This window comes from Odocoileus virginianus, chromosome 3 (genome assembly GCF_023699985.2).
Source record: "Odocoileus virginianus isolate 20LAN1187 ecotype Illinois chromosome 3, Ovbor_1.2, whole genome shotgun sequence".
In the NCBI taxonomy this organism is placed as follows: Eukaryota; Metazoa; Chordata; class Mammalia; order Artiodactyla; family Cervidae; genus Odocoileus; species Odocoileus virginianus.
This window is the reverse complement of record NC_069676.1, coordinates 21946646-21974440: the sequence shown is the minus strand read 5'-3', so window position 1 is coordinate 21974440 and position 27795 is coordinate 21946646. Positions and strand designations below refer to the sequence as shown.

Below are 27795 nucleotides of genomic sequence, written 5' to 3'. Positions count from 1 at the left end.
TAGACCCTCCACAACATCTTAGAGAACCTCCAAAATGTCTTCACCCAGCTGATGTCAGAATTGAATACTTGAGGAAGAAAAGGCATTGTTGCATCATTCTATCAGGCCATTTGTTCAGGGTGATGGGGAACATGGTAATACTGGAGATTTCAGAGAACATCAGTCCACTGCCACACTTTTTACTGTAATATGAATTCCCTGAAAAGAAACAATATATCATATGGAACACCCTAATAGTGAATGAGGCTTTCGGTAAGTTCATGGACGGTATTTTGCAGAAGCTTTGCAGGCTGGCGATACACAACCATATTTAGGGTAAGTGGCTATTTCTGTGAAAATAGTCCACTGCCTGTTTGGTGATTAAAGTGATCTAATGTAATCTTACTGCAATCCAGATGTTTTGCAGGATTGACAAGGACTTGGAAGGAGCATGGTTTGAAAATTGGTGATGAAGAAATTTTGAAAAAAGGTATGTGAATAACTTACATTCCATTTGGCTGCTCACCAAAGAGAACTATCAGGAGGGAGGCCTTAATCATCATTTGGACAAATTGACAAGTTCTGTGTATGCTGGCCAGTCTCTTTCATTAGCCACCTTTGTCCTTGCCCATGAGCCCAGGGACAGAGACAGTAGTGGCAGGACTAGAGATTATGCATGGGTTCAGTAACATGACTTTTCACTCACCAAGACCCCCTCCAGCTACAGCCATTGCAAGGACTCAGCCTAACAATAGCAGAGAAAATATTATTTCCCAACATGTCACCATTCTATAGCAGGACTAGCCCACTGCCTTGATTGTAGTAAGATTACATTAGTTCACTTTAATCACCAAACAAGCAGTGATTTGTTCTCACAGGAATAGGCACTTCCCCTCAGTGTGGATTTGCCTCCCCAACCTGCAAAGTTGGTGCCAAAACACCATCCATGAACTTATCAAATGCCTTGTTCATGGTTCGGGTATTCCATATGGTATGGTTTCTGTTCAGAGAATTCATATTACAGTAGAAACTGTGGCAGTGGACTCATGCCCATATAACTCTGGTACTGCCATGTTCACCATCACCTTGAAGCAGATGGCCTAACAGGATGATGCAATGGCCTTCCCTTTTTTTTTTTTAATTTTTTTTATTTTGTTCTAGCACCAGCTGAGTGGAAAACATTTTCAGGGGCCTCTGAGATGTTATATATGATCTGATTCCTCTAAGGTGTTATGTGTGGTCTGATTCATCAACCTATACATGGTGATATTTCTATCTAGATTTATGAATTCAAGAATCAAGGGGTAGAATTGAGAATGTCTGCTCTTCCTGTGTAATTTTTTGCCTCACCCATCTGTTTAAATTTGTGATAATCTGGTGTAACTCTCCAAAATCCATCAATCTTCTGTAAGGACAAGAGGCAGAAAGAGTGAAAGAATGAATTGATGAATTTATCATTCCTGCATCCTTCAGATCTTCTTTGGTAGAAGTAATTCTCATCTCTTCATGAACACCGGATTGATTTTGTTTCTAATTTTGGTATGTAAGGGTCAGTTCTAGGGACGGACAGTGCCATTACTACCAAAAAGCCCTCATTCTGCAGATCATGGAGTTAACCAGTGAAGCAGGAATTCTGCCAGTTTCTGACTATTTCTCCTCCAAATCTACCTTTCAGAATTAGGAAAATAACTGTCGGATAGGTTTAGGGACTCTGATTCAGTACGAAACAGATTTAAGCCAAAGCTTAATTAAAGTGTTTGACTTCCATAGACTCTTGGTCTGACTATGGCACTTCAGGTCACCAGCAATTAGTATCGATTCAGAATCAGTAATCTAGTAGTCATCAAAAAGTCTGATTATTTCCCTCTTCCCAGCACACTCATCCCATCAGGGAAGACTAGAAGTTAGATTTACAGTATGAATTTTGGAGAATTTCCAGCAGAATCCTTCCTCTAAAAGATATAGCCTTCCATTTATTCAGAAAGTTCTGGGTCTGTGAACCTGCTGTCACATGGAATGGATCAAGGAAAAGGAATTCCCTGGTGTGGTGATTCAGGTCATACTTATTTTCATCACGTCTAGAGATTAAATGCTTATACAAACCAAGTAAGACCTTAGTAGTGTGCTCATCTCTTTCAGTACTCTGGCCTCTGTAATCAATTAACCAATGCCAAAAATCTTTGTAGGTCACACCTTTAGCTTTACCCTTCTGACTCTGCTTACCCCTTAAACCATACGCATCTGGCCCCTGGAATTTAAATGCCCTTGTAGAATTCCATCATCCTCAGTAAATTCAAGAAGCTCTGTTCTGTGGCAACATTATGTCCTTTCTGGTTTACAGAGAACAGCTACTATGAATTTCTTTAAGAATTCCAGTACTACCTTCACCAATGTATTTTTCAAGTCCTGGTGAAGGAAACACCCTTTGGACCCTCTTAGGGGACAAATTTAACACATAGATGAGCACATCTATGTAGTTTTTTGTTTTTTATTAATCGCTCTAAACTTGTGTGTACTTTCCTCTTTATTACAAGGAAGTTTTAGTATCTCAGCTTCATTCAGTGTAGACCACCATTGGGTCCAGTTTTCAGTCTTATTGTTAGAGTTACTCCCAGACTTATGAACTAACAATTTGAATCCAGAATCTCAGCTTAGTGAACCCATAGTAAAAGCAATTAATATAATATTGTATTCCTTTTACTCTAATTTATATCATTAAAAACATTCCTATACATATATCTTGGGTTTCAGTTAATGTGAATTGGTGAAATCCTGCAATTCCTCTGGCCTGTATATTAACACCTTAGAGTCATACTTTTTATCTGGTTCTGGATCTTCCAGGACTTGAATCTGAATATAGATTTAGAAGATAGCACAGGTGGTAGACATCAGCAGTACAGTTAAAAAGGTTTTATTTCAAGACAGTCATAAAAGCTTTCTGGTTCCCAACTTCGACCTTGAGCTGTGAATGTAAAACCCCAGGAATATCTCTTTCTCTAAGTTCTCCACCTGATTTAGAAGCAATGAATCCAACCCCAAAGTCCTTTTTCTATTTGTTTCTATGAAAAATTTTTATTGCAGCAGGTATTTTGTAACCCAGGACCTCGCTTTCTCTAGGTGCTTCACTCCAGGTAGCTATCAGTGAGAGTTTATATAACCATTCTGCTCTGAATGACCAGGGTCCCAACTTACTACTTGTCATTAATGCCTTTAAGTCTAGTCATATCAGAGAACTAACTCCAGGGTTCATTTGTAAAATTCTGTTCCTTGGAAGCACTTCTGGTACTGGTAGTTGCCAGGGTTCAATCAGCAAACCTGTGTTAGGGGATGACAGATTTGAACTCATAAAGCTGCAGGAAGAGCTGGGGAAGTGAAGGTCTGTAAGAGGAGTTGAAGGATCAGAGCAGTCACCAACCAGTCTGAGCAGCCAGGCACAACTAGGTAAGTGTAACTATGAAAGAGTGATTTGTAAAGACGTCTGTGAGATGCTGTTGCCTCTGTGTAGCTTCTTCCTTTGTAGGACCACAGCCAGACGTTGGGTAGTGGATCTATTTCCTGATGGTCATCAGGACCTAGAGTTAGCAATGAGAAACGGATGTGGAGCTCAGGAGAGCAAAGGCAGTCTAGAACCTGCCTCTGCCTCTGTCACTGTATCTGATTGTAAAAAGAAGTTCAGATGAATGGATGCAATTTTGCCTTCCAAATCTCATGCCAATTTCTCTTTCAGCCACTTCTAACACTGACTCACAGAAAGAAGGGGATTCTAAAATGAAGTTGGCCTTTTTTATGATTTTTTAAAAATATTTGTAATAGTAGATCCTTGTTGGTTATTTATTTTAAGTATAGCAGTGTGTGCATGTCAATCCCAATGAAATTTGCTTTTTAACTGTGGATAATAGAACTTCGGGTCTTCCCAGGTGGAACTAGCGGTAAAGAACCTACTTGCCAGTGCAAGAGACATAAAAGACACAGGTTTGATCCCTGACGGGAAAATCCCCTGGAGGAGGGCGTGGGAGTTCACTCCAGTACTCTTGCCTAGAAAATCCCATGGACAAAAGAACCTGGCAGGCTACAATCCAAAGGGTTGCAAAGAGTCAGACATGACTGAAGCAACTTAGCACGCATGAACAATGACTTCAAATTTCTTTTATTTTCCCCCATTTTGCTTTATATCAGAGATGACCGAAATGAAAAGTCTTATGCTCGCTTAAAATAGCAGTGAGCCTTTTTTAAGCACTTAATATATGCTAAGCGTTCTCTTAACCGCTATACGTATTAAACCTCACAGCACCCTTGTAAGGAACCATTAATACCTTCACATTGTAGCTGAGGAAACTGAGACCCAGAGAGACTCAGCAACTGGCCCAAGAGCACAGGCTAGTTGCATGTCACAGAGACACTCTGACGTCAGCTTCTGTGCACTCAGGTAACCTGATTGCCTCCCTCACTCATCAGTTTTGAAAATGTTATATGGTAGGTGCAGAAGGATTTATACTCTAACCACAGACTTTCTTTCTAATCAAAACTATCCAACTAATTTTCAAAGCAAGATAATTTTACGAACCCCAACTGTTCATCTGAATATTGTCCAGACTTTTTCAGTGGAAACACTTTCGGATATTTTAGTTGGTTTGGCATAAGAAAGGAAGGGACTAAGGGAGGGTGAGGAGAAGAAAAAAGAATATGCTTAATTAATATTTAGAAAATTTTGCCTAGTGAACCACATTTAATCCTATTTTTATCATTCTCATGTTTCAAAAGACTTCTAGGCCCAAATCCAAGGAGAAATGATGCTTTTATGAACATTTGTTTTAAAGAAAGAGAACGAATGATTAGGTGCATGGTAAGAGTCGAGAAGCCCAGATATCCAGATCTCTACCAGATTATTCCTACAGTGTAACTACTTATATTTATTTATACTCTGTTCCTCTAGATTGAAGGTGTTAGTGACAATGAAGAAATAGAACCCCTAAGACAGTATTTATCCAATCACTCTCAGGTCAATTTTTTGTAGTGTTGAAAGGAGAACAATGAAATGGGTGTTATGTGATCAAATAAATTTGGCAAATGCTAGCAATGGCACCCCACTCCAGTACTTTTGCCTGGAGAATCCCATGGACAGAGGAGCCTGGTGGGCTGTAGTCCATGGGGTCGCTGTGAGTCAGACACGACTGAGCGGCTTCGCTTTCACTTTTCACTTACATGCATTGGAGAAGGAAATGGCAACCCACTCCAGTGTTCTTGCCTGGAGAATCCCAGGGGCGGCGGAACCTGGTGGGCTGCCGTCTATGGGGTCGCATAGAGTCAGACACGACTGAAGTGACTTAGCAGCAGCAGCATTAATGAAGTGGAACTTCTCAGTCTTCCATGTGAGTCTGTGCATTATAAACTACCAGAAGAGAATATGGAGTATGGGATCCTTTCTTCACTGGGCATGATTGATTGAAAAACAGATCACTAAGCCATTTTTTAATCAAATTTAATTGCATTATCAATTTCCTGTCAGAGAAGAGCCCTTTTTAGGGCGCCGAAAGAGGTAACAGCCACCATTATTTATTGAGCAAAGGGCTTTGTGAGGTTCTTCAGACATGACTCACGTAAGGATGGAAGCATCCAACATGGCTGCTCTTTCATAATATATCCAGTAGAGTGGCTCATAAACAGAGAGAAATATATTATCAAACAAAAGACAATAAGATAAACAGATCACTCTGAAATTTCAAAGGAAGAAAAAATTATTTCTCTTACTAGAGAAAATACGTGAGGTTTCTGTGAAAGGCTGGGTGTCAGCCATGGCCTGTGAAGTATAATTAGGAAGTGGTCAACATCCAGGGTGGGGAAGAAATTATTCTGGGCAGAAGGACTGGCCTCAACAGAGGCACGATTTAGGGGTGGAGTAAGAGTGGAGTTGGCCAGCGGCAGAAGAGGGAGGAGAAAGCATGATTTCCTGATGGTCAGTCATGTAGGCTACCCATAGGGATAGTTGTGAAAAGTAAGAACTGATGGTTTAGGGGTGATGGTAGACAAAGGATGGTGGGAGAAGATAAGCAGTCTGAAACTGAACTTATAAAAGGAAGGAGATAGTATACAAACTTCTGAGCATCTAGAGCACAGTGGAGGAATCTAAAAGGAAGGACGCCTAAGGAAAACTGATGGCTCATTTCACCTACCTCATACTTTGGCTAAGGAAAGGATCTAATCAAATATATTTGGATCTGGGTTTTATGTCTCCACTTGCCAATATAGAGAGCCAAAGAGAAGTAAGGTTCTTCTTGAAGATGTGTGTTATTCCCCAAAGAACCTTTTAGGAAAAGCAAACAGCCTGAGAAATATTTGTTCATTAGCTGTGTTCTGGCAGCAGCCAGAAAAGTCCAGAGAGTACCAAGGACATGTACATATACATAACACACTTGATTCTTCAAACACTGATGATTTAACTCTTTTGTTATCAACTGTTATGTGAAGTCCTTCTTACTTTCTCTGGTAAGTGTACTGATTAAAAAAAAAAAAAAACTCAAATATTTTAAGTATCGTAAGACAATGATAGAGTTTGGGTCCAAAAATTATTGCAGAAAACACTGGTTGTTAATCCAGTTTACAGCTATCAGTAGGACACATGATTTTTTTCAACACCCTCATGTTTATTGCCATAAATAAGGGAAGTACTCTCTAGCGTCTGCTTGATTCAAGAACATCCTGGCTGTTGAGTCTAGTAAGCCATAGGGCACTCTTCTGAAATCTGGTGCTGATATATTCCACATGTAACCCCATTACCTTTGTAAGAAAATCCTTCCTGCTGAATCAGATGGGTTTGCATCTGAGGCACAAACATAACAGGCTGTGTCTTTTAAACATTGCTGATGTGTCTATCCTTTGCCTTCTCTTCCTCTAGATGAAAATCCGTATTTTCCTGGTGAGAAGTATGGTTTTCCAGAGACAGAGTGGCTTGTAATGAGAGAGCTTATCTACCTTAAAGTCATCATAACTTCCTGGCTTGAGATGCTCTCCATAACCTCACTGCCGCCTCGGCTCATTGAGCAGGAGATGGATTCACTGAGGACAGCGCATCATCCAGACCCAGCCACCATGCTCTCCTTTCTTTCCAAGTCCACGTTGTGAACACTGAGACCCATCACAATAGTTTAAACAGCTAAGAGCAGAGTCAAAGAGACCTCAGAGAGCGAATGGACCAAGGCAATACTTCGGGGCACTAAACTACTGTAGCAAACGATCAAGCAAATTCTTGCTATTTCCCCCTCAAGCTGAGGCTGACAACCTAAACACGGTTAGGTTTCACATAACCCTGAGACTCTGGGAGTCAAAACATGAGAAGAAACAAGATCCTGCATATCACATGTGAGGCTGCAGAGACAAGGCCAAGCCAGCTGGGTCAGCTCGGCAGTGTTCAAAGAGAAGTATCAGTTAATGTCTCTACAGGTGACTAGCATGGTGCTCCATATTATGGACTGGAACCTTGAAATTCCGGTAGCCTTGATCCAAACAGTACTTCCTCTTAAGCTGTTATTTTTGTATGAAGAGACATCTTCATTCATCCTTTACAATTGAATAAGTATGGGCACAGCTGTTCCATTCAAGTGTCCGAGGGTATAGAGAGAGAGAGAGAGTGTGTGTGTGTGTGTGAGGTGTGAAGGGTAAGTCAGGGTGCTACATTGTCGCCTGTGTTGATATGCCATTTTGAGAGTGGTTTCTGAGCACAGCCCACAGCCATGGTTTCACACCATCGGGCACCCTCAGGCTCATTAATTATGGACCACTCTGAGAGCAGCAGCCTTGCTCACCGCTGTTTTCCACTGTAGATGCAGGGAGGCATGGATCTCTCTGTTTTGCCAAATAACAACCATCCTGACAAGTTCCTGCAGCTCGATGTGAAGTCTTTAATGAGGAACTCAGCCCTTCTCCAGGCCAGCCTGGTGAGGTTTCCGGGAGGGAATTACCCTGCTGCACAGCACTGGCAAAACCTCGTCTACTCACAGGTAAGGTCTGGGAGCACGCGTGTATGTAGATGGGGGCTTGCTGTCTTCTCGGCACCTGCTACTTCATCATTTGTGCGAAAAGGTTACAGGCAACAGAGTACAGGGTAGCTGCTCACTCTTGCCATGGAAAGGGGCTTTCTCTCTTCGTCAAGGGAAGGAGACTTTCCCTGGTCACTTGATCAACTCCGTGAACTATCTCAACCATTCGTTTTCCTTCATGCCCCAGCTTCTCATACTGTCGTCTTTTTAGATTTTTGCCTAGCCCTCCCTTCGGATGTTTTCAGATCAATTACTACATTTGCAGATAAGGCTCTGGGTGGAACCCCACCTCTGTCTTCTGGTGTAGTCTAGGCATAAAGCATCCGAAGCTTACACTGTGGGCTCATACGTGGCCTCTAAGACAACTAAATCTTGCTTCCACCTCATTTAGACTGGCTCCCTTTCATCTCATGGGGAAGAAACTCAAACAGTGAAACAATAGAAAGAAAGAAAATAGAGGGAACTCTGTACCTGAGTAAGGTGCTGGCTGTTATTGTAGAGGCTCTTTGTTTCGGCTGGTGTCCATGTAGACAAGACTTAAGCAACCTTCAAACCCAGACTTCATTTCTTGCTCGCTTCTTCTGCATCTTCCTTCTTTTTTGCTAACCACAAGAGAAGGATACAACTGATGAGTTCCATGTGCTGAAAGAAACATAAAGGCCCTGAGTGTTGCACAGCTCATGAAATAGGAATAATCTTTGTTTTAAGACATGAGGGCTAACGGGGTTAAGGGTTAGTCAATTTAGAAACAGGAAGAAGCGTTTCATTTCAGAACAGATGTGACTGACCTACAAACCCCTGCAAATCATTAAATCCTTTGGAGTGGTTCAAATTCCCCGAACAGAAATTTGTTTTCTTTTAAGAAACAGTTGCTACTCATGAGTCCTGGTGTAAAGTGACTCCTTTGTGGTGTGTTTGTGGGCTTCTCGGGACCTTTATCGTGAGATCATTTAGAATCAAGTACACTTGGATGGTTATATAAGTGTTTCCTCCACCTATGAGGGTTTTAATTCATTTCCATTGTAAGGCAGCCTATTATGACAACTGACTTTTTTAAAATTTTACATCCTTCCCTTTTGTAATTTTCAAAACCCATCCTCCACACCTTTTTGGTGGCTGCTTTTTGTGTGTTTTGCTTAGTTAAATGCGATGAAATTCCTCCTTTGTCTTTCTTACTGTTTATATCATGAACTAAAATAATTCAAAAGTCAGCTTAGAATACCTTGGCCCTCCTGTGCTATGAAGTTTAGTCTAAGAAAACATATCCAATAAATTCCTTTGAGGTTGGAACACACCAATCTAACATCTTTTGTTTAGTACTGGAGTTGACCTGTTTCCTTCATGTGGAACTTCACAGTTTAAAGCTCCATTGAATATTGTTCCTAAACCTGAATGAAATGCGAATTTTAAAGGGCATTGTTTCCCAACAGGCCCTGAGGTATAGAAATAGTTTTACAGGGCAAACCAAGGAAGTAAAAATCTGTTTCATATGTCTTTGAATGTGTCATTGGTAATCATAAACTATAAATAAATTTGATTTAGTTATAACTTTACCCTAAGAAGAAACATCTAATAACTGAATAAAGACCAATACACTACTAAATAATGCTTGAAGGGAAGAAGTAAATCAGTTACAAATTTAGTTAGTTGGGTAAGTGTGGCTCAAATGAGTAAAAACAATTATATTTGATACTGTAGATTGCAATATGTCAATAAATAATGCTTCTCTCCTTGGTTTGATCTTAAAAATTCAAGAGTGGTAATATTCATTGGTTAAAAAAGACAAATCTGAAAGAAAGGAATGTATGAAAGCTGTAAGTAGCTGTGGTGATGCCTGGAATAAGGGCACTGAATATACCAGGTGGACCGAGGTGTTAGGGGTACGGGAGGTGGCAGGCAGGCGTTAAGTAGTTCTTAATTTAAAACCCTCACTTTGTTGGCTTAATGTCTCACTCTGTGGGGAGACATTAAGTCAATTGAAGAACATTGAACAAGGAGATTTGAAACTTGGTTTCTTGTCCCAAATCCACAATAAACCAGTTTGAGAGGCATCGATTGTGGTGCTTATTCAGCCCATGCTTTAGTATTTCCACTTGCAAAATTAGTGTAGTATTCACTTTACATAGTTCCTTAAAAGTGACAGCAAATAAGGTAAAAACAACTGACAGAGTTTCCTTTAAGAGAATAAGAAATGGGTATCATCATCATCATTTGCTATTAATAGTATCCCCGAATGTGTTTAAATTAGCCTGTCATTAGAATTTGGAATAGCAGATAATACCACTTGCATTCTTTGATATATTCCGTGGATGGAGGGGGGTGTGTGTGCGCGTGTTAGAGGGTGTAGTCAGTACTTCTTCAAACTCTTGTGGCCAAATCAAGCAGTTAGATTATATACTGCCATGAAATCCACACAAATTTCAGAGTTGTGTTAGCTTACCTTTTTGGCTCACAATCTGTCCATCCCCCGCCCCAGGTACATAGTATTTAGAATTAAGCCTACCTCAAGAAATGTCAAAGGACTTAACCTACAAACATTGCCTTCAACACTGGTAGTAACCGAACAGTTGAAACAAGAACCTTCTAAGGACTTCCCTGGCAGTCCAGTGCTTAAGACTTTGCTTCCACTGCAGGAGCCAAGTTAGGGAACTAAGATCTCACATGCTGCGCAGAGCAGCAAGAAGAAAAAAAAAAAAGTAGTGTATTTCTATTCATGATTTATGTTTTATGATTTTTGAAATTCACATTCCACCTTCAGAGGCAATTTTCTAAGGCATTTTACATGAGCAGAAGCAATACCATGCATATAGGAAAGTAAGCAAGGATGTCCCCAGGCACGCCAGCATCTCAGGACACTGTTCATTCCCTTTGTGAACATGCATACACAGGTCACCTGTGTCTGAAGGTAAAGAGTACAAGCAGGTACTTCTTGATCTAACTAGATTTATACTTTTTCTTTAATTCTTTCACTAGAGAAATGAAGAAGGCTTCCTGATAAATTTCTTCTCAATGCGATGAACAAACTTTTGCCAAAATCTAATATTTCTGGTTGTTGAAATAATTGGGGGCATGTATCTGATGAAGGCATTTGGAATTATATTCCAAATATTTCTTCCAATCCCTTTATAGAGGAAGGTTAAAAAAAAATTCCTTTTCTTTGGGTATAAAGGATAAAATATATTTTTTCAGATATTGTAGTGGGATTTTTCTTCTGATTAGCAGTTAGACTTCAGAATCTTTCCAGACTAGTCTATTTGTTCTATCTTTTCCTGACTTTTATGACGTCTGTTTGAGAACTCAGGGGACTGCTGTACTATACCTCTGAACTAGAGGAGAAGATCAAGGGTAAGGAGGTTGCTCTTCCCTTGGTTTCTAGACAAGGTCATTTCCTGGGTGTATTTCCTTATCACCTTTCCTCACTTTCTTTTTTCAGTCTTATAGCTCTCTTTTCCCTTTAAATTATAATATCTCTTCTTTCTCCCTCAGCTTTGTTTGTTTGTGTGCATCATAACTATATTTCACAATCTATCTGTGAACACATGTCATGCCTTCTCCAGGACTGTCTCTATTTCAAGTACTCCATAGCCTATTTCAATAAGAGCAGCCTGTATAAGCTTATATTTGGGCAAATGTAGGACTTTTGAGGTACATAAATTATTGTAGATTAAGTAGATTAAGGGGCATCATTGAGTTGCTCAGGATTTTACTTGCAGTTGTCAGGACATGATTTTATCAAGTTTTGCTAAATTTATGTAGTTTACAAAATCTCCAGTGGGGTCAGCACTTCCCCCCGGATGATAATGCTGCCAAAAGCATCACCCCCTTTGTCCCATCACTGCTCCTCAATGAGACCCACATGCCTCTGGCACTGAAACCTCATTAAAGCACAGTGTCTCACAGGATCACATGTGGGACTCCAGAGCCCTGGTGACTTGGAGGGGAAAGCAGAAGAGGTTCAAGAGAGGTCTGGGTCAGACTGGGAAGGCTCGATGGGAGTTGTCTGAGATTTCAGATTTTATCCTGAAAGTTCGGAGGGGTTGATGAAAAATTTTAAGCAAGAGAATCACATGATCAAATCTGTGTTTCATAAAGGTAACACTTAGTAATCTGGAAAACAGAATTATCATGACCAGTGGGGAGCTACTTTCTAGGAAAAGTTGTCTGTGGGTTCACATGTAAAATACAAACAAAATACCCTGTTTGGATTATGATTATGATAGGAATTACATTGTAAGTATAAACCACATTGGGGAAAATGGACATCTTTAGGATCTTGGTTTTCCCAATTTGTGAACATAGTATGCTACAGTCCATGGGGTCGCAAAGAGTCAGACACGACTGAGCGACTGAACTGGACTGAACCTTTTCAAAAAGAAATAGCTTTCAATATCATTGATTCATTCCATCGTATATCTGGGTTATTTTTCTTTTAATATTTATTGATCTCTCCTGTCTTTATTATTTAATGGTGACTATATTCTTAGATTTACTCTGACCAACATTCATCCCCCATCAGAGGCAGTCACTACGTTTAGCCAGTGCCCCATCCATACAGTCCTATAATCTTTGCTGCACTAGAAATGCAATCACTGCAGTAATTCTTCCTTCCTGAATGGGAAAAATGAAAGAACGCAGAGACTGCTTCATAGTAATTCTGAGATCCTACTGGGAATAGTTTGTGTGGCCCTCCTTCCTTGATGGTGGGGAAGATGGATTAGGCCAGGACTCTCCTCTTTAGAAGATCTCCTGGGGCATTGTTCTCTAGAGTTCCTGGTCCAGCGCACTAGGAAGCATTCCCTTGTATATCAAAGTCTTTTGCCATATCAAAGCGGGCCCCCCTCAAGGCTAGAGAGGCTTCAAAATTCACTCCTATTAGTCCATTAATAATAAATACATCCAGTTTGGAGGCATAGGATTACTGTTGTTTTGTTGGTTTAGTCTGTAATTTTTAACAATCTTTTAAAAACTTTTTGGTCTAGGCTTGTGGTTTCTCTGGTGAAACATTTCTGATAAAACTTAGTTTGAGCTACTTATTAATGTAATCATTTCTATTTTGTTGTGGTCACTTCTATACATCAGTAAATACACCTCAAGTTCCTTGAAGGCATCACTCTCGAATAGGCTTTAATGGCTTGCTTTTCTGCCTCCATTTCTCTGTCTTTTGATTCAATGACAAATGCCTGGAGACAGTCTGGAGTAATAGTTATGAAACCACACCCTAACATGACCTTTATCCTGAGTCACTTCATTCTACCAGGAAACTTAAATGGGCTTTTTTTTTTTTTTTCTTTTCTTTCTTTTTTTGGGGGGAGGGGGAGCTCAATTAGTGTTTGGAGTCTATAAACACAGTCAGATTTTTAACAATAGAAGGCATCAAATTTCCATAGTTTCTTTGTTTTCTTGCAAATGATTCAGTTCTTTCTATCATTTCATCTCTTTCTTATAACATAGCAATGCTGTGATCCTTGTACATGTATTACTTATCCCTCATAGAGCTACAGGGGATTAGATTCCAAATGACCACAAATAACACACCAAACATTTCTCGCTGTATGATATGAATAGCCATTCATCCAGCTTCTGATACTCCTCCCATCCCTCTCTACCTCTTAACTGCTAAGCCAATGCCAACAGTTGTAGAATTTCAAGCTATCACTTTCTGTACTAAGGGGAATGTAGGCTAGGCCACACTATGATGACAAAATATCAGTAACTAAAAAGAAGAAAAACATACTTGTGCATGGAAAGTCTGAGAAAGGACAGATAGGTTGGGATTTGGGGTGGTTGGGCAGCTCTTTTCCAAGCAGTATCCTAGGGTTTGAAGTTCTTCCATATTACATAGCTCTGCCACCTCAGAATCCTTGCTTACAGTGACACAGTAGAAAATGGGAAGTGAGGACAGGTGAGCCAAAAATCTTGCTGGAGAATTCAGGGGCTCAGCCTGGAAATGATCTCTGTTACTTCTGAGCCCACGACAACTACTAGAGAGAGTGGGCCCAGTTTAACTTCAAACAGCCTGAGGAAGGCAGTCACGTCTTGTGCTCAGAAAGGGAAAACGAAATTAGTGAGTATTTAACCAGTCACACCACCAGCTCTTTGTTTATATTTGCCTACTATATATTTTTATGAACTTTCAACTCTCATTTTTTCTGAGTTCTTGTATTTTAAGTATTTTAAAAATCTCATATGATGTCTCTGTTATTTAGAGGGTTTCATCTATTTATGTTTAACATGACTGTTTCAATTTTTTTTCTGTTTCCTAAGATTTTATCCTCTGTATTCTTTGTTTGAGGTTTCTTATCTTTTAGATTAACTTTCTGTCTTTTTTCTTCTGCTCTACTGATTTAGAATCTACACATTCTTTCTCTATTTTTAAGTAGTATCTCTATCCTCTAAGAGAAATTGTTTCTTAAAATTTCATAATTAAGGACTTCTCAAGTGGCCCAAGGGTCTGTACTTCCACTGCAGGAGCTATGGATTTAACCCCTAGTTAAGGGATGAGGATCCCACATGCTGTGTGGTCAAAAAGAAGAAAGGAACTTTCTCAATCAAGTATATCTGTTAAAGATTTTACTGTTTAGTTTTAGGTTTCTCTTATCTTAAAACTCACAAATTAGTGATTATTATTTCTATTTTACCATAAAATCAGTGCTTGCTTAGATTTCTGTATACATTCATCAGCTTTTTTCCTTTTGTTCTTTTTCTTTGTTTTTCCTAGCATTTCTTCTTGCATCTTAACCTTTCATTCTAATATCAGGTTTCTTCTTCCTGAAGTATATTTTTTAGAAGATCCTGCTTTATTGGCCTATTAATTGTATACTCTAACTGTTTGTTTGTCTGAAAGTCTTCTATTTCATTCTTTTTATTAAATGATAGTTTACTTATACATAAGTGGGATAAATATTGATTAAAGTGTATAAAGGATATGTGGACAAAGTAATGGTTAATACAGAAAAGCCTAGGTAAGCTTTGAAGCTTATTTCCTTAAACAGTATTTTTTTTAAGTTATTTTAGAGCCCATATAGTTAAATAATGAAATTAGTATTGTACTTCCTTTTGATAAACGTAGTCCATGTAGAATGTAAAGTAAAAAATTAAAATCAAAGACATGCTTTGGTTTTCTTTCTGAAGAGATTTTTTTTAGTTTATCAAAATATAGAAGAACCTCAACCACAATTAGTATATTCTGTTTCTTCCATAAAATTCTTAATAAAATTATTATATTAATTTTTCCTTCACATGTCCTTCAGACATGAAATTGTCATACAGTGAAAAAATAAATGGCACTAAATTCTAAACCTCAAACAGTCAAGAATACTGTTTAGAATTAAGACCTTGAATGCCCTTTTAAAAATAGCTCTGATTATTTTTTATATCTTTTGTATATTCCTTTCTCAAGGTTTTTATACATTGTAATGGAGGGTATTATGTTTTTTTCTTAACCCCTAAAACTATTTTTCTGATTTATAGAGCTTTCCTATTTAGGAAACTCAAGGAATAGTCCAGCAGGCAAGAAAACAGACAAAGCCAATTTTTCAATGTCAGAAGGATTATTTCTCTTCAAAGATGATCATAGATATCTAACCTTGAAGCAAAAAAACTTGAGTCAGAATTATGCTAAACTGAAACTATATAAATTTTATATCAAATTGTTTTTTCTCAGTTCCAGAAACATTTTTCACGAGTTCATCCATCTTAAAGATGAATGCTAAGTCAAGATGATTTATTATTTCATTGCAAACTTCAGTATTATAGAATATAAATTGATTTTGAACAGACCAGCAATCTAATAAAGTCAGATAAGACCTCCAAGTTGATCTCTACCTATCTAAAAAAAGTCTGGATTAAGAAAATTAGGGAAACCTAAGGCCAAAGAGAATATGAATGACTTTATCTAGATGATTTTGTTGGGCCTACCAGCCATTTCAGAAGGAAGCTACATATATTAGTTTACAACTTTGCTTATATAAATACGTATTTAATGTGACCTATATTCCCCAATAGATATGAGGGAATCAGTGCATTGATGATTATAAATATAACTCAGAAAAACATTAATTGCTACTTAAACTTCTCTGTTTAGGAAGGCTGATATGTGAAACACATTTATTGAAAAATTGCTGTAAGATAATGAAATGTGTCACTAGTTTTTAAGAGTCAAACCTAAGTTTTCTGAAAATTAACTTACGTGGAATTCCTTTCCCTTGATGCCCTATGATAAATAAGGCATTACTCTATATGCTTTCTGTTTCTTCTCCAGTTTATTTGGTCAATAAATAAATTTTAATCTGAAATTTTTCTATCTTCATAATAGCTTTGTGGTCATAAGAAAAAAAAGGCAAAGTAAAAATATGAAGGTCATACCAGACACAGAAAAACCACATTGTTTTTGTATAATCCATTTATATAAATGAGTACAGACTGACCTGTGATGGGGATTCTGGAGATACTGATTATCCTTGGGGAGGGGAACCAAGAGTAATTAGAAGGCAGTGTGGGATATGCTGGTATGGTTTCTTTTTTGGTATTATCTTGGGTTTATTTGATATGTGAAAATTTATTGAACTCTACATTTATAACATATGTACTTTTCTACATGTATATCATGGTTTAATTTTTAAAAAGTTTTTAAAGATCTGAAACTCAGAATTAGAGCCATCCAATAGCCAGCTGGTCTATAGTGACATATGGGCTTCCCTTGTAGCTCAGTCGGTAAAGAATCTGTCTGCAGTGCAGGAGATCTGGGTTCGATCCCTGGGTTGGGAAGATCCCCTGGAGAAGGAAACGGCAACCCATTCCATTATCATTGCCTGGTAAATCTCATAGACAGAGGAGCCTGGTGAGCTGCAGTCCATGGGGTCGCAAAGAGTCGGGCACGACTGAGCGACTAACACTTACTTACTTACTTACTTACTACTATAGTCACATGTAAGAGTGCAATGCTAAGTTAGTTTAGTTCTTCAAGCTTTCCAAAATTGGAGTCCCAAGGGAGTTCCCATGAAAGCCAAAGCATAGCTGTAAAATGCCTTTTAATCTTGACTTTGCTGGATTAATACAGCAGTGTTAAATATTATTTTTTTCAGTGGTAGAATGCACAGTGAAACAAGGTAACATGTCATTAAGTCTCAGTGCAAGTGAACTGGGGAAAATGACTTTAGAATTCTACTGTTTGAATTAAGGAATGCTGTTCTTTCTCTGTCACTGTAAAATAGCATTTTAATGAATGATTACTGAATCTGAACACAATCACATGCAAAGAAAGAACTCAGTGATAGAATCCTAAGTCAAACTAAGATCCTAGAATTCTTCCTTCATTCATTGTCCTAATCCGTTGGGTCCAGGCAGAATCATTAAACTTTCTGGTATAGTTATCTCACATTTTCCTTCCCTATCATCAGTGACCTCTTGGTAAGAGAAACTTTGTTACTGTGCCTCCTGACAGAGAGAAAAGAAGAATATTACTGTTCAACGCCTGAGGGGATCCAGTGCAAAGGGCACCATCACTGTAGACAGCCCCCCACCATCCTTATCATCAGTTCTGAAGAATAACCCACTATATGGTGATGTAAGTTTTGAGGAAGCTATGGAAGAAAGAAAAAAGAATCCTTCATGGACTGTTGAGGAATATGACAAGCGTTCCCTGCATACCAACCTCTCTGGGCATCTGAAGGTACTCAAGGCAAAGAACCAACTCCTTTAATTGATGAGGGAGATCAGTTACATAATCTTAAAAGAAATGGGTATTAAGGTGAGAGGCACTCTTCACTGAGCACAAAAGTCTCCAGATTTGAGGTCATTTTGGCCTCTGGCTTTACCTTCTCTCTCCTAGTCAGTATTTGTGTTTATTTATGTGTTTTGTGTTTTATAATTTCAGCAATTACCGGCATCACTACAGTGTAGAGAGAAATGATGTGACAAGAAGAAGGGTTTACCTGGAAGGTATCAGGTTGTGAGAGTCAATTTGCAAGATTAAGTGTTTTTCCCTAGATTTGAGATCATTTATGTTTGTGAATAGCTGAGTTCCTTTTTCTACATTTTTTCAAATATATTGATTAATTGCTGTGTCTTAGGCATTGTACAAGGCAGTTCTCATCAAAGATCATTTTATTTCAAGCCTACTCGGTGATTTAAGATTGCAGATTTACATTTTGGACATTTTCCTGTGTCTCAGTAACAAAACAAAACAAAACAAAGGCATTTCAACACAGGAAAAGTATGCAATGAACTCATTCACCCAGCTTAAACCCAACTCAAGTTTTTCCTTTTCTTTCCCCTGGTGTCACCCTTCAAACAGAACGTCTAGGAATCCCTGAAAAGCAGGGAAAGTGACCCTCTGTTTTCCAAGTGGACTGGATTCCTACCCAACCTTGCCTGTCCTAGGGCCAGAAAGCCCTGACATTTTTCAAGTGTAGCAGTGTATGTTGGTCCTAAGCCTCATACTCTAGTCACCTACAGGCTTCCTTCTGAAGGGGACAGTATTACATCCCCTTAAAGTCTTATACTTTAAAAAATCTCAAATGTGCACTCCTTTAAATATTGTCCAGAATCTTTGAAGTTTCTTTATCTCCCAGTGAATTTAGTGTATCTCATCCTTAATGTAGCCCCTTCTCCAGAGATGTTTCCATAACAGATGCTTCCCCCTAGCAACAGTAATCTTGTGTTTTTTTATCAGGAATCCAAAGATCAAGACTTCTAGGAAATAACCTACAACTAGGAAAGATATTAATGTAGTTCACAAACATTTCCTGACTAGGTGCTAGAGCCTCTGGTCTTTGTTGTTTACATGAATGACAAGAGTACTATAAAGGTGAATATTCTTGCCCTCCAAAAGTTCATCTGAGTGAAGTATTAACAACAAGCAGTAACTCTAGGACAAGACAGAGGAAGTGACAAGAGAGAGGAAGACAGTGACTGTATGAATAGTAGAAAGTGCTGTGCAGATTCAAAAGAGGACAAAGTCACATTGAATTATAAGAAGCCTTTGTGGAAAAGTTAATTTAGGCTGGACTTGAAGGATATGTAAAATTGCAGATGACATGGGTTGTTTGCATGAGAGGAGAGGCTCTATTCTATCAGAAGTAACAAGAATAAAGGCACAAATATAAGAGTAAGAGAGTTTGTCAGAGCAATAGGTAGTCCATTTTTGCTAGAGCTACAGCTAAAGTAATAGAATAATGATGAAAATCAGGCTAACAAACAGACTCAAAATAAAGTTCAAATGTAAGGCTAAAGAAACTGAACATTATTGGCACTGAGGGGTAATTTTTTGTCAGCAGTACCATGACATGTTTAGGAAGACTGAGTGTGAATATGACACATATATTGCTTTACTAAAACCAGGCTGGCCCTCATCCCAGCCTGCACACTCATCTCAGAGCAGAGGCCCCTCAGGTTGGAGACTGGGGTGCAGACCTCATGAAGTCACAACTTTGGTTTGTATTAGTATCTCTTCTTACACCTTATCAATTCAACTTACTTCATCACCATCCCTACCTCATCTCCTAATTAGCACATGGAAAGCCCAGCTTAATTTCTGAAACCTTTTCAACTACTTTACAGGCCATGAAAGCTCCATGTGCTTTTGGTCACTCCCATTTTTCTGAATTACTAAGTTTATGAATAAAAAAAGAGAAAAGAACCCCATATTTTAGTTACCAATGCAAGCTATAAGCAGAATGTGGGAGTGGATAGTCTCCATCATGGAAGTTCTTACTGAAGAATGAGGCATTACCCTGGCAGGCAAAGTGCAGGCCTCTGATTAGACACCGACAAAATGAAAATAAGAGTGAAGTCAGGCAAGGATTTTTAAATCATCTATCCTTCTGCACAAATCATCCAGATTTTATTTTAATAGCTTTCCTAAGACTGGACTTTAAAACTAATAGCAATGGAAGAGTTATATTGTAATCACCAGAATCCACCAGCTAGTTATTACAAGGGTAATAAGCTAATTCATTACCCGGCTGTGGAAACTAGCTAACTTGAAGTCAGTGAGACTAGAGAAGCTGAGAGAGGGTGGGCAGCCCAGCTACAAGCCATTGCAATAATCCAAATGAGAAACAATAAATCCTGAAATGGATTTGTGAAAATAGAGATTCAGCATTCACCATAAATTATTTGTTTGTCTACCAGATGCCAGGCATAGACACTGCATCTTTAGCACTGAAATAAGGGCTTCCCAGGTGGTACTCGTGGTAAAGGATCCACCTGCCAATGTAGGAGACAACAGACAACATAGTTGGGTCAGATCCCTGGGGTGGGAAGAGCCCTTGGAGAAGAGAATGACTACCAACTCTAATATTCCTGCCTGGAGAATTCCGTGCACAGAATAGCCTGTTGGGCTACAGTCCATGGGGTTGTAAAGAGTCGGACATGACTGAGTACACACACACACACATGCACACACATAGCAGGAGACAGCAGGGGATTGTGTGCGTGTGTGTGTTTTAGATATATGGACAGTAGAGCTTGCAGATGATTTTGGGTCATAGGAGATAAATTTGAGTTGAGGCCAATTCCGTAGTGTTGAAAGGGAGACGAGGCCTGTGAAAGAATCAGAAACAGGGATAAATAAGGATGGGAAAGGATATATGCGGTCCTTTATCCAGAAGGGCAACAAGTGCCAGAGTTTCTGCATGCTAGCATGCTGTAGCCCTCTATACCGAAGACCAGAAATTTGAGAAGCATGGAGAAGACTTTGGATTCTTAGTCTTACTCCTCCTCCCATGGAACTCAGCTTCTGGATTTACTGAAAAATTCAGCAAACATCTTCATTCCTACTATGCCAACAAAATCAAACCCCCAAGGTCATCTGAGGCAAGGAATTTTAATTTTATTTCAACTCACTAACCTGATTGACACACACTGTTTATAAATTGTAAGAGACACTAAATTGGCAAACACATGGCAGAAACACTCTTGCGTTTGTGACCCTAGAGTGTGAGCAATTTATTCAGTAAACTGAATTGTCCATGAAGACCAACAGGTTGAAGCTGAGGATTCCTGGTCAGCCAGGAGGCTGTAGCTGCATGTTCCAGCTATTCAGAGAAGCCTAGCTTCTGTTATTAGCGCTCTGACACTTAAACCTCACTCAAGGCCATGTGAATATGGATGTAAAATACCTATACTCTCTTATTCTGCAATCTCAATTAGTCTGCAACATTGACTGATCCTATCCTCCATGTAATTTTCTTTTAGGAAAATCCTAACGACCTACGGTTTTGGTTGGGGGAAATGTACACACCCGGTTTTGATACCTTACTGAAGAAGGAAGAAGAACAAGAGAAGCATTCCAAATATCGTCGGATAGGTCTGATTCTGTTCCTCGTTGCCTGCATCTTGGTTTCCATAGTGACTGTTAGCACTTTTTTCATCTAAAGAAACTACCCCCAGACACAGTCACTTCAAATTTCTTTAAAATCTTTCTAAATAAACAGTTGCAGAAAAACATGTTCATGGAGTGTACATGTATTATTGATGGTTTAGTTAAACGTAATTGTCTTGGAGAATGCAAACTTCGTTTGAGATAATGCTGACTTTCTCTACTTTATTCTGTGAAACCTTTATAAGAATCCCCATCCTGAGCCTAGGCCTTTGGGCAGCAGGAATTCTGGGGATCATAACCTCTGAAAAGTATTAAGTGTGTATTAAGACAACCAAAATTAAACATTTTAACAGAGAATGAAACAGCACCAACAGTCGTCAGCAACTTTGTCTTAACGTTTACACTATATTCACCGTATTTTGAAAACACTGTTACCACCCCCCTGTCATCACTGGCGAAGTTGAGCAGATCATTTTGTGGCCACCTGCCAGGTATATAGGATAAAAACTTCTGGTTGTGTGTCCTGTTGGGTTGAATTCATGCTGTCTTATCTTCCTTTATTCTTGTTTAAGCTAAAAAAAAGGGGGGGGGGTACTGGGGAATATTCCAACATTTTTATTTTCCCAGCAATCCTTTATAATGCCCTAGTCTCATGTTGCGATTTTAATAGACCTAAACTTGGACAGGCCACAGTTATGTAATTAATCGCATTTAGATCCAGCTGCGCTTACTGATTGATCCACATTGGCTAGTGTGACCCCTGGTAGCAGTCGGGATGTAGCTCCAGGATTTAGCAGGCTGCCCTAGAAAACCAGAGAGGATGCTGCTGAAAGAACAGAACCTGCATCCTGAGTGTGCCTTTTGCTAAATCTTGCACCTCTAGCAAGTCCTCGTCTCCAAGAAAGGAGACTATCACCTGCCCGATAGGGCTTGCCTTAAGAGTAACGCCTGGCCCCTGGTAAGTCGTTGGCTAGTTAACTATGGTTGTTTCAACTAATTTGGGTTAACAGCACCTGAGGTCACCTTAATTGTGTGCAGGTGCCTGGGTAATGGCTCAGGGCACAGAAGGAGAAGCAGGTCACGGCTCTTTCCTCCCTTCTAGGACACTCTTCCCTTCCCTAAGTCCCCCATCCATGTTCCTTTTTCCTCTTACAAGACTCCTCCCCATCCCCAGACTATCTTGGGCAGAAACAAAAAAAAGGGATTTTTCTTCCTCCCATTAGTCAGATTTCACCCTTGGGGTTGCCATATAATTTTCTTGTTATTTCTCTTAAAGATACTTGAACATTGAACAAAGTACTTGAACATTAAAGTACTGCGTGACTACAGTAAAATCATTGTGTGTAAAAATTGTCTTAAGCATGTTTCTCCTTTACTTCTTATTCCTTCTCTGCTTTGTGATAGGTTCCAGTCCATTTAGAACGGAATCAAGCAGCAGTGAAGGTCTGGGGCCTTCCTGAGGGCAAGCCCGCCCCCACTGGCTTATAGACTTACTATTACTCTGCTTTCAAAGCTTGAGTGTCCAGTGTTTGCCTCTAAGGGGTTCAAACATGTTCAGATATCTGCTTCACATGGAAAGCATTTGTACTGTGGCAGGTTACATCGGGCTGTCCAGGGCCACAAACAGGTAAGGCTCTCTAAAGGCATGAAGCAGAGGTAAGCATAGAAGTGTGAAGCTTCCCACCTGAGCTCCTGGCCCCTCCACGTCATCTTCTCGTTCTTCTCTGGCCCTCCTATTCTCGTCTACCATTCTCTCCAGTCATTTCTCTTTCAGCTTGAATGAGTTTTTACTTTTGGGGAGCTATCGCTCCCAAACCAGTCTTCATTTTCAGCCTTCTATGTAACTGAAGAATCAAAATATTGTCCCTCATCAGGTTAATGTTTGTCTCTACATGAGAGGGAAAGTCTTAAGTAGAGACAATACATCCCTGTGTGCACTAAAAATCATAACTGTGAGGGTTGTTCCATTCTCCTTCAGTATGGGTTTTGAAAATGGCTCACGCAGAAAAAGCATAATAAGATCATGGAAAATGCAGAGGTGATGTCCCTAAATAAGCTTAAGTTCAAACCTGGGCTTTCTTAAAAAGCTCCAATCCAGATTCAATGAAGTAATGCTTTAAAAGCATCTAAATAACGACCCTTAGCACATTAGTGGTCAGTAAACAATAACTATCTTCAAAGGGGTAAGTATCACTTATTTTGAATTTTTTAATTGGGAGAAGAAAGACTGGGAGCTGTAAACTCTTAAATAATAATGGTTTCAAATAGTCTTTCCCAGGTTCTTTAGAATGTGCACTGCCGCTTGCCCCCCAAAAAAGTTTTGGGCGTTTTGTTTTGGTTTTGTGTATTAGGTTAGTGTATGGGAGGCCTAAAAGCACATGGTAATTTCTAGAGAAAAAAATTCCAACTGTAGATACTTTTTAAAGTGCTGCCCTCAGATTTAAAAGAAGAATTAATTTTTTAAATATAACCCATTAATGACTATTCCAATTATATCCGTGTTGCTGTCACCTAGTGGAGAGTTTGTGGTTGGAAGACAGAGAAGGATGCAAGTCCACTCCGTTTATCCAGAGTGCACTCCTGCCCCCTGGTGGTGACATTTCTGGTGCCTGCCTTTAGCCCATGAAAAAGCATTTTACCAAAGGGGCATTTTACAGGCCTGGCTTAGCCTCTGCAGTTATAATCAGTGTGATGGGATGGCCGACAGCTCCTGTCTTCCGTCTTGCAACTACCGTCTCATCTTACAAGAAAAGAAATACGACTCATGCACTTGTCTCATGCATCCAACCTGGACTGGCGATCTGTTTCACACTTGATAATATATATGTTTCAAGTGCTCAAGGCTGGTACAGGGGGATGACCCAGAGGGATGGGATGGGGAGGGAGGTGAGAGGGGGGTTCAGGATGGGGAATACATGTAAATACATGGCTGATTCATGTCAATGTATGGCAAAAACCACTACAATATTGTAAAGTAATTAGCCTCCAACTAATAAAAATAAATGAAAAAAAAAAAAGAAAGAAATAACGACTGATCTTAAGTCATCCTGACATCTGAAGGCAGAGCTGCGACCCTCAGCATGAAGTCCTGGATCTACTTACTGTACATGATTACACTAAAGCTAAAGGTAGAAGTGTTTTCAGAGATCACCCCTTTCCTAAACCTCCTCCAGTTGCTTAATATGCCAGGAACATTAAATAATTTGCTGCTTATTTCAGATACAGTATGGTCTGAATGTCTGCTTTTTTAGCTCTCTGTATTGAGTGTGTCTTTATTTTTAATCCCTCTTTTTCCTATATCTATTGTTTCTTACCAGTTTTTCATTCTCCCCTCATGTAATTGAAAAAAGTAATTTTATCATCTATGAGAAATCATTTTTAAAACTGTCATTAGATAGGGCTATTAAATCTCAACCCCTCTGGATTTCTACTTACACACTGACAAAGGCACACAGACTGTGCTTTTTCAGAGGAAAGATAACTTTTTTGGTTTCTTCCAAATAATCACTTAGTCCAGGCTCTTGCCCAACTTGAGGTGAGAATATTCCACCGAAGTGAGCAACTTCAGAGACTGAACACAGCTTTCTGCCAGAGCAGTTGTTCTGCTCTCATTTTATGGACACGGTGACTCATGTACCTGATCAAATTTCCCTCTGTGCAGGCTGCTGGAAAAATTCAGGACCAAACTGGGCCTCTCTCCTTGAAAAGTATGAGGACTTCCTCGTGTGCTTTTCCTGTCCCGTCCTCATTCACGGCTCCATTTCATCGTCCACCCTGTGTTTCAGCTTCCTCACTGCCTCAAATCTAAGGTATCCAAAAAAAAAAAAAAAGAATCTTAAGGTATCTCACACAGTGTTCTGCTTTTTAAATGCCTTAAACCTACTGAAAAGATGCTAAGAATACAGAGATAGGATAAAAGGAGAACTCTGTGTGTGTGTGTGTATTCATCCTATATGCATCCATAAGTATATCAAAACCAAATACAAAAGGCTGTCCTTCAAAAGATTTTGAAATTAAAAATATAAAGAAGGAAATGCTTTTGTTTTAATATAAAATGCTCCCTAACTAGGTTTTCTGAGCCAGAAGAAATGAAATTCATGACTCTCAGTTTTACTTATTCTATACCACTGTTTTCAAATTCCTGACAAAAGAGGCGAGTAAGAATCCTTCTGCTCATTAAGACTGTTCATTTTTCACAATTAAGAAATACGTGTTAGAAATCTCTCACATTTGAATTAGCTTTGAGTTTGTTGAAACACTGTATAATTACCTGAACAATAAAACAATGGCTAGGCTAGATTCAAAACCTTTATCAGCAAGTATGAACAAAAGAGCAGTTAACTAAGCCTCTTTCTCAAACTATATGATTTAAAAGCCAAAGCTTTTAGAATCAATCCTTTATAGCTAAAAGTGATTTTACTGTTCCTACTGCCATTGTTTTGCCATTTTTTTAATGTAATAGTCACAAATGTCTTTCATGAACTCTAAACATAGCAAATTTTTTAAAAATTGTATCATCATCAACACATAGATACACAACTTTTAGAGCCTTTTTTTTAGTTATTCAGAAAGATTCCAAGTGGTATGGACATCAGTGTCCCATGCTACCCACACACCTGAAACTTTCCTCCTGGCCTTCATTGGAACTGATATAAATCAATGGATACAATCATACATTCTACATTTCATTATTTCAAAACCCTTCTACTTTCCAGAATCTTATTCATCTCAGTGATAATCTTGTAAGATAAGTGTAAAACCTGCATTTTACCACAGAAGAAATGGAGACTTAAGGTCATCAAAAGACTTGTCAGAAAGAAAAAGGGAGTGAGAGCTCAGATCTTCTAAACCTCGTTTGGTTACTCTTTCCACTCTAGTTTTTATTTTCCTCATGACTGTAATGGGAGTTTGGTATACACCAAATGTTGACAAAAACAGAAGTTGAACTCTCCTCCACCCACAGCCATTCATACGGTCATGTTCTTTTCCAGCTCCAGTCTCAAGAGTCTCTAGATTCAAGAGAATCTAGAAAATGCACAATTTAAGTAAGTGTAAACACAGTTGTGCCCAGAAGGCCAGTAAACCTGAGTGCCATAGGGTGCATCATTTTCTCAGTTTAGATTCACAAGACTGCTTTGTAAGATAAAAAGTAGACCCTGGATCCCACTATTAAGAATTCTCATGGATTAATGACTCTTTATCAGTATATAATGTTGATAGAATGTCTTTTTCCTATCACAACTTTCCAGAGTACAGGACCTGGTATATCCAACCTTGCCTTGGCTCATCCCTAAATTCAATGCCCGCCCCAGGATGCCCCAACTCCTCTAGAGTTGGGACAGGAGCCTGGTACCCGAGAAGCTGACATCAGAGCTACTCTGAGGAGAACAGGACCTCCTGCCCTGAAATGAATCCCTCAAACACCCCCTCTTCAGGTAAGGCGCTGGCCAGGTAAGGCACCAAGGCACAGTCTGGCAACAGCATTTGTTCATACTTTTCCCCCATCTTTATACTTTAGAAAAAAAAAACCAAAAACACGCACCTTTTACATGTTACACTGACCAAACACTCTTGAGTTGTTAACTGTGGAGAAAACAGCAGAAGAAAGGAGAAAATTTCCTCTGCCACCAGATGGCAGGTGAACACCAGGATGTGAAACTCCTGCTGGCGCCAAGTTGAGGACACTGGTTCTTCGGTGTTGAAACAGAAATCCACAGGAGTGGAGAATTTCCAAAGGATAGGCGTGCCTAACTGCTGATTCAGCCCTGGAGTGGAGAGCCGGGGGCCTGCCGAGCCTGTTGAGTGTGCATCAGCGCAGGAAAGTGACAGTAATTGGGGTCCCTTACTGCGAAGGCTTCAGACCGCGTGCGGTTCAAGCTGCGCAGCCGGAACTCATTAACCAAGTCCTCTGCGGTGTCTTTACTCAAACGGAGGTTCGTGCTTGTTAAAAAAAAAAAAAAAAATGCAGAAATCCAGGACAGCTAAAGCGGAAACCTCATGTTTAACAGGCTCCCTGGGTGATTCTTTCCTTCTTAAGCTTGGGAAAAGAACTTGAAGAGTGCAGGGTCCTGGGGAAAGGCTTTTCAAAGTTAGGGCTCGGGCCCTCGGGGGCCCATGAGACTCCTGGGCTGCTCTGGGAGCTGCAGAACACGCACTCCCGGCCCCAGGAAGCTCCGCTCTGCTTGGTAGCGTTTCTCGCTGGTACAAAGAGGCAGGCGTAGAGCTGTGAGTCGTCTCTTTGCCCTGGCACCTTCCCTGGGCTCTACTCTCTCCTCGTGAAAACAAAATTCATAAACAGTTTAACCCTTAAGATCTTTTAAAACTGATCATGATTCAATAGATACTTTATGATTAAAGCATTGAGCTGACATTGGTACTGCATTTTAAACGAAATCTTAGTAACACAGTTTTCAATTGAAGGAAGCCTCAGCCATCAGGGATAAGGAGGTACCCAGGTCT

The 27795-nt window shown here is 39.5% G+C and overlaps 1 protein-coding gene and 1 long non-coding RNA gene across 4 annotated transcripts; one reads left to right on the top strand and one right to left on the bottom strand.

Moving 5' to 3' along the window:
* The first annotated feature begins 96 nt into the window (after positions 1 to 96).
* MINAR2 (membrane integral NOTCH2 associated receptor 2) lies at positions 97 to 21449 on the top strand. Of its 3 annotated transcripts, none has more exons than XM_070465072.1 (6): positions 97 to 252; positions 396 to 469; positions 6872 to 7416; positions 7797 to 7973; positions 17455 to 17682; positions 21210 to 21449. In XM_070465072.1, exons 3-6 carry the CDS (start codon positions 7405 to 7407, stop codon positions 21387 to 21389), a joined length of 597 nt encoding a protein of 198 aa, XP_070321173.1. In that variant the 5' UTR covers positions 97 to 252; positions 396 to 469; positions 6872 to 7404; the 3' UTR covers positions 21390 to 21449. The 3 variants fall into 3 exon arrangements, with proteins under 3 accessions (XP_070321173.1, XP_070321172.1, XP_020751900.1); XM_070465071.1 differs by having other exon boundaries at positions 97 to 315; XM_020896241.2 differs by lacking the exons at positions 97 to 252; positions 396 to 469 and adding an exon at positions 5206 to 5348.
* LOC139034345 (uncharacterized) lies at positions 8290 to 27270 on the bottom strand. The gene is made up of 3 exons (XR_011486778.1): positions 26879 to 27270; positions 24974 to 25140; positions 8290 to 8614 (listed from the first exon to the last, which is right to left on the bottom strand). It is a non-coding gene; the product is annotated as an uncharacterized lncRNA (long non-coding RNA).
* Between the last annotated feature and the right edge of the window lie 525 nt (positions 27271 to 27795).

Coding starts and splice junctions, on each gene's coding strand:
- MINAR2 (XM_070465072.1), top strand. Junction 7,974..17,454: donor AAAACCTCGTCTACTCACAG/GTAAGGTCTGGG, acceptor GCCTCCTGACAG/AGAGAAAAGAAGAATATTAC. Junction 17,683..21,209: donor ACCTCTCTGGGCATCTGAAG/GTACTCAAGGCA, acceptor ATTTTCTTTTAG/GAAAATCCTAACGACCTACG.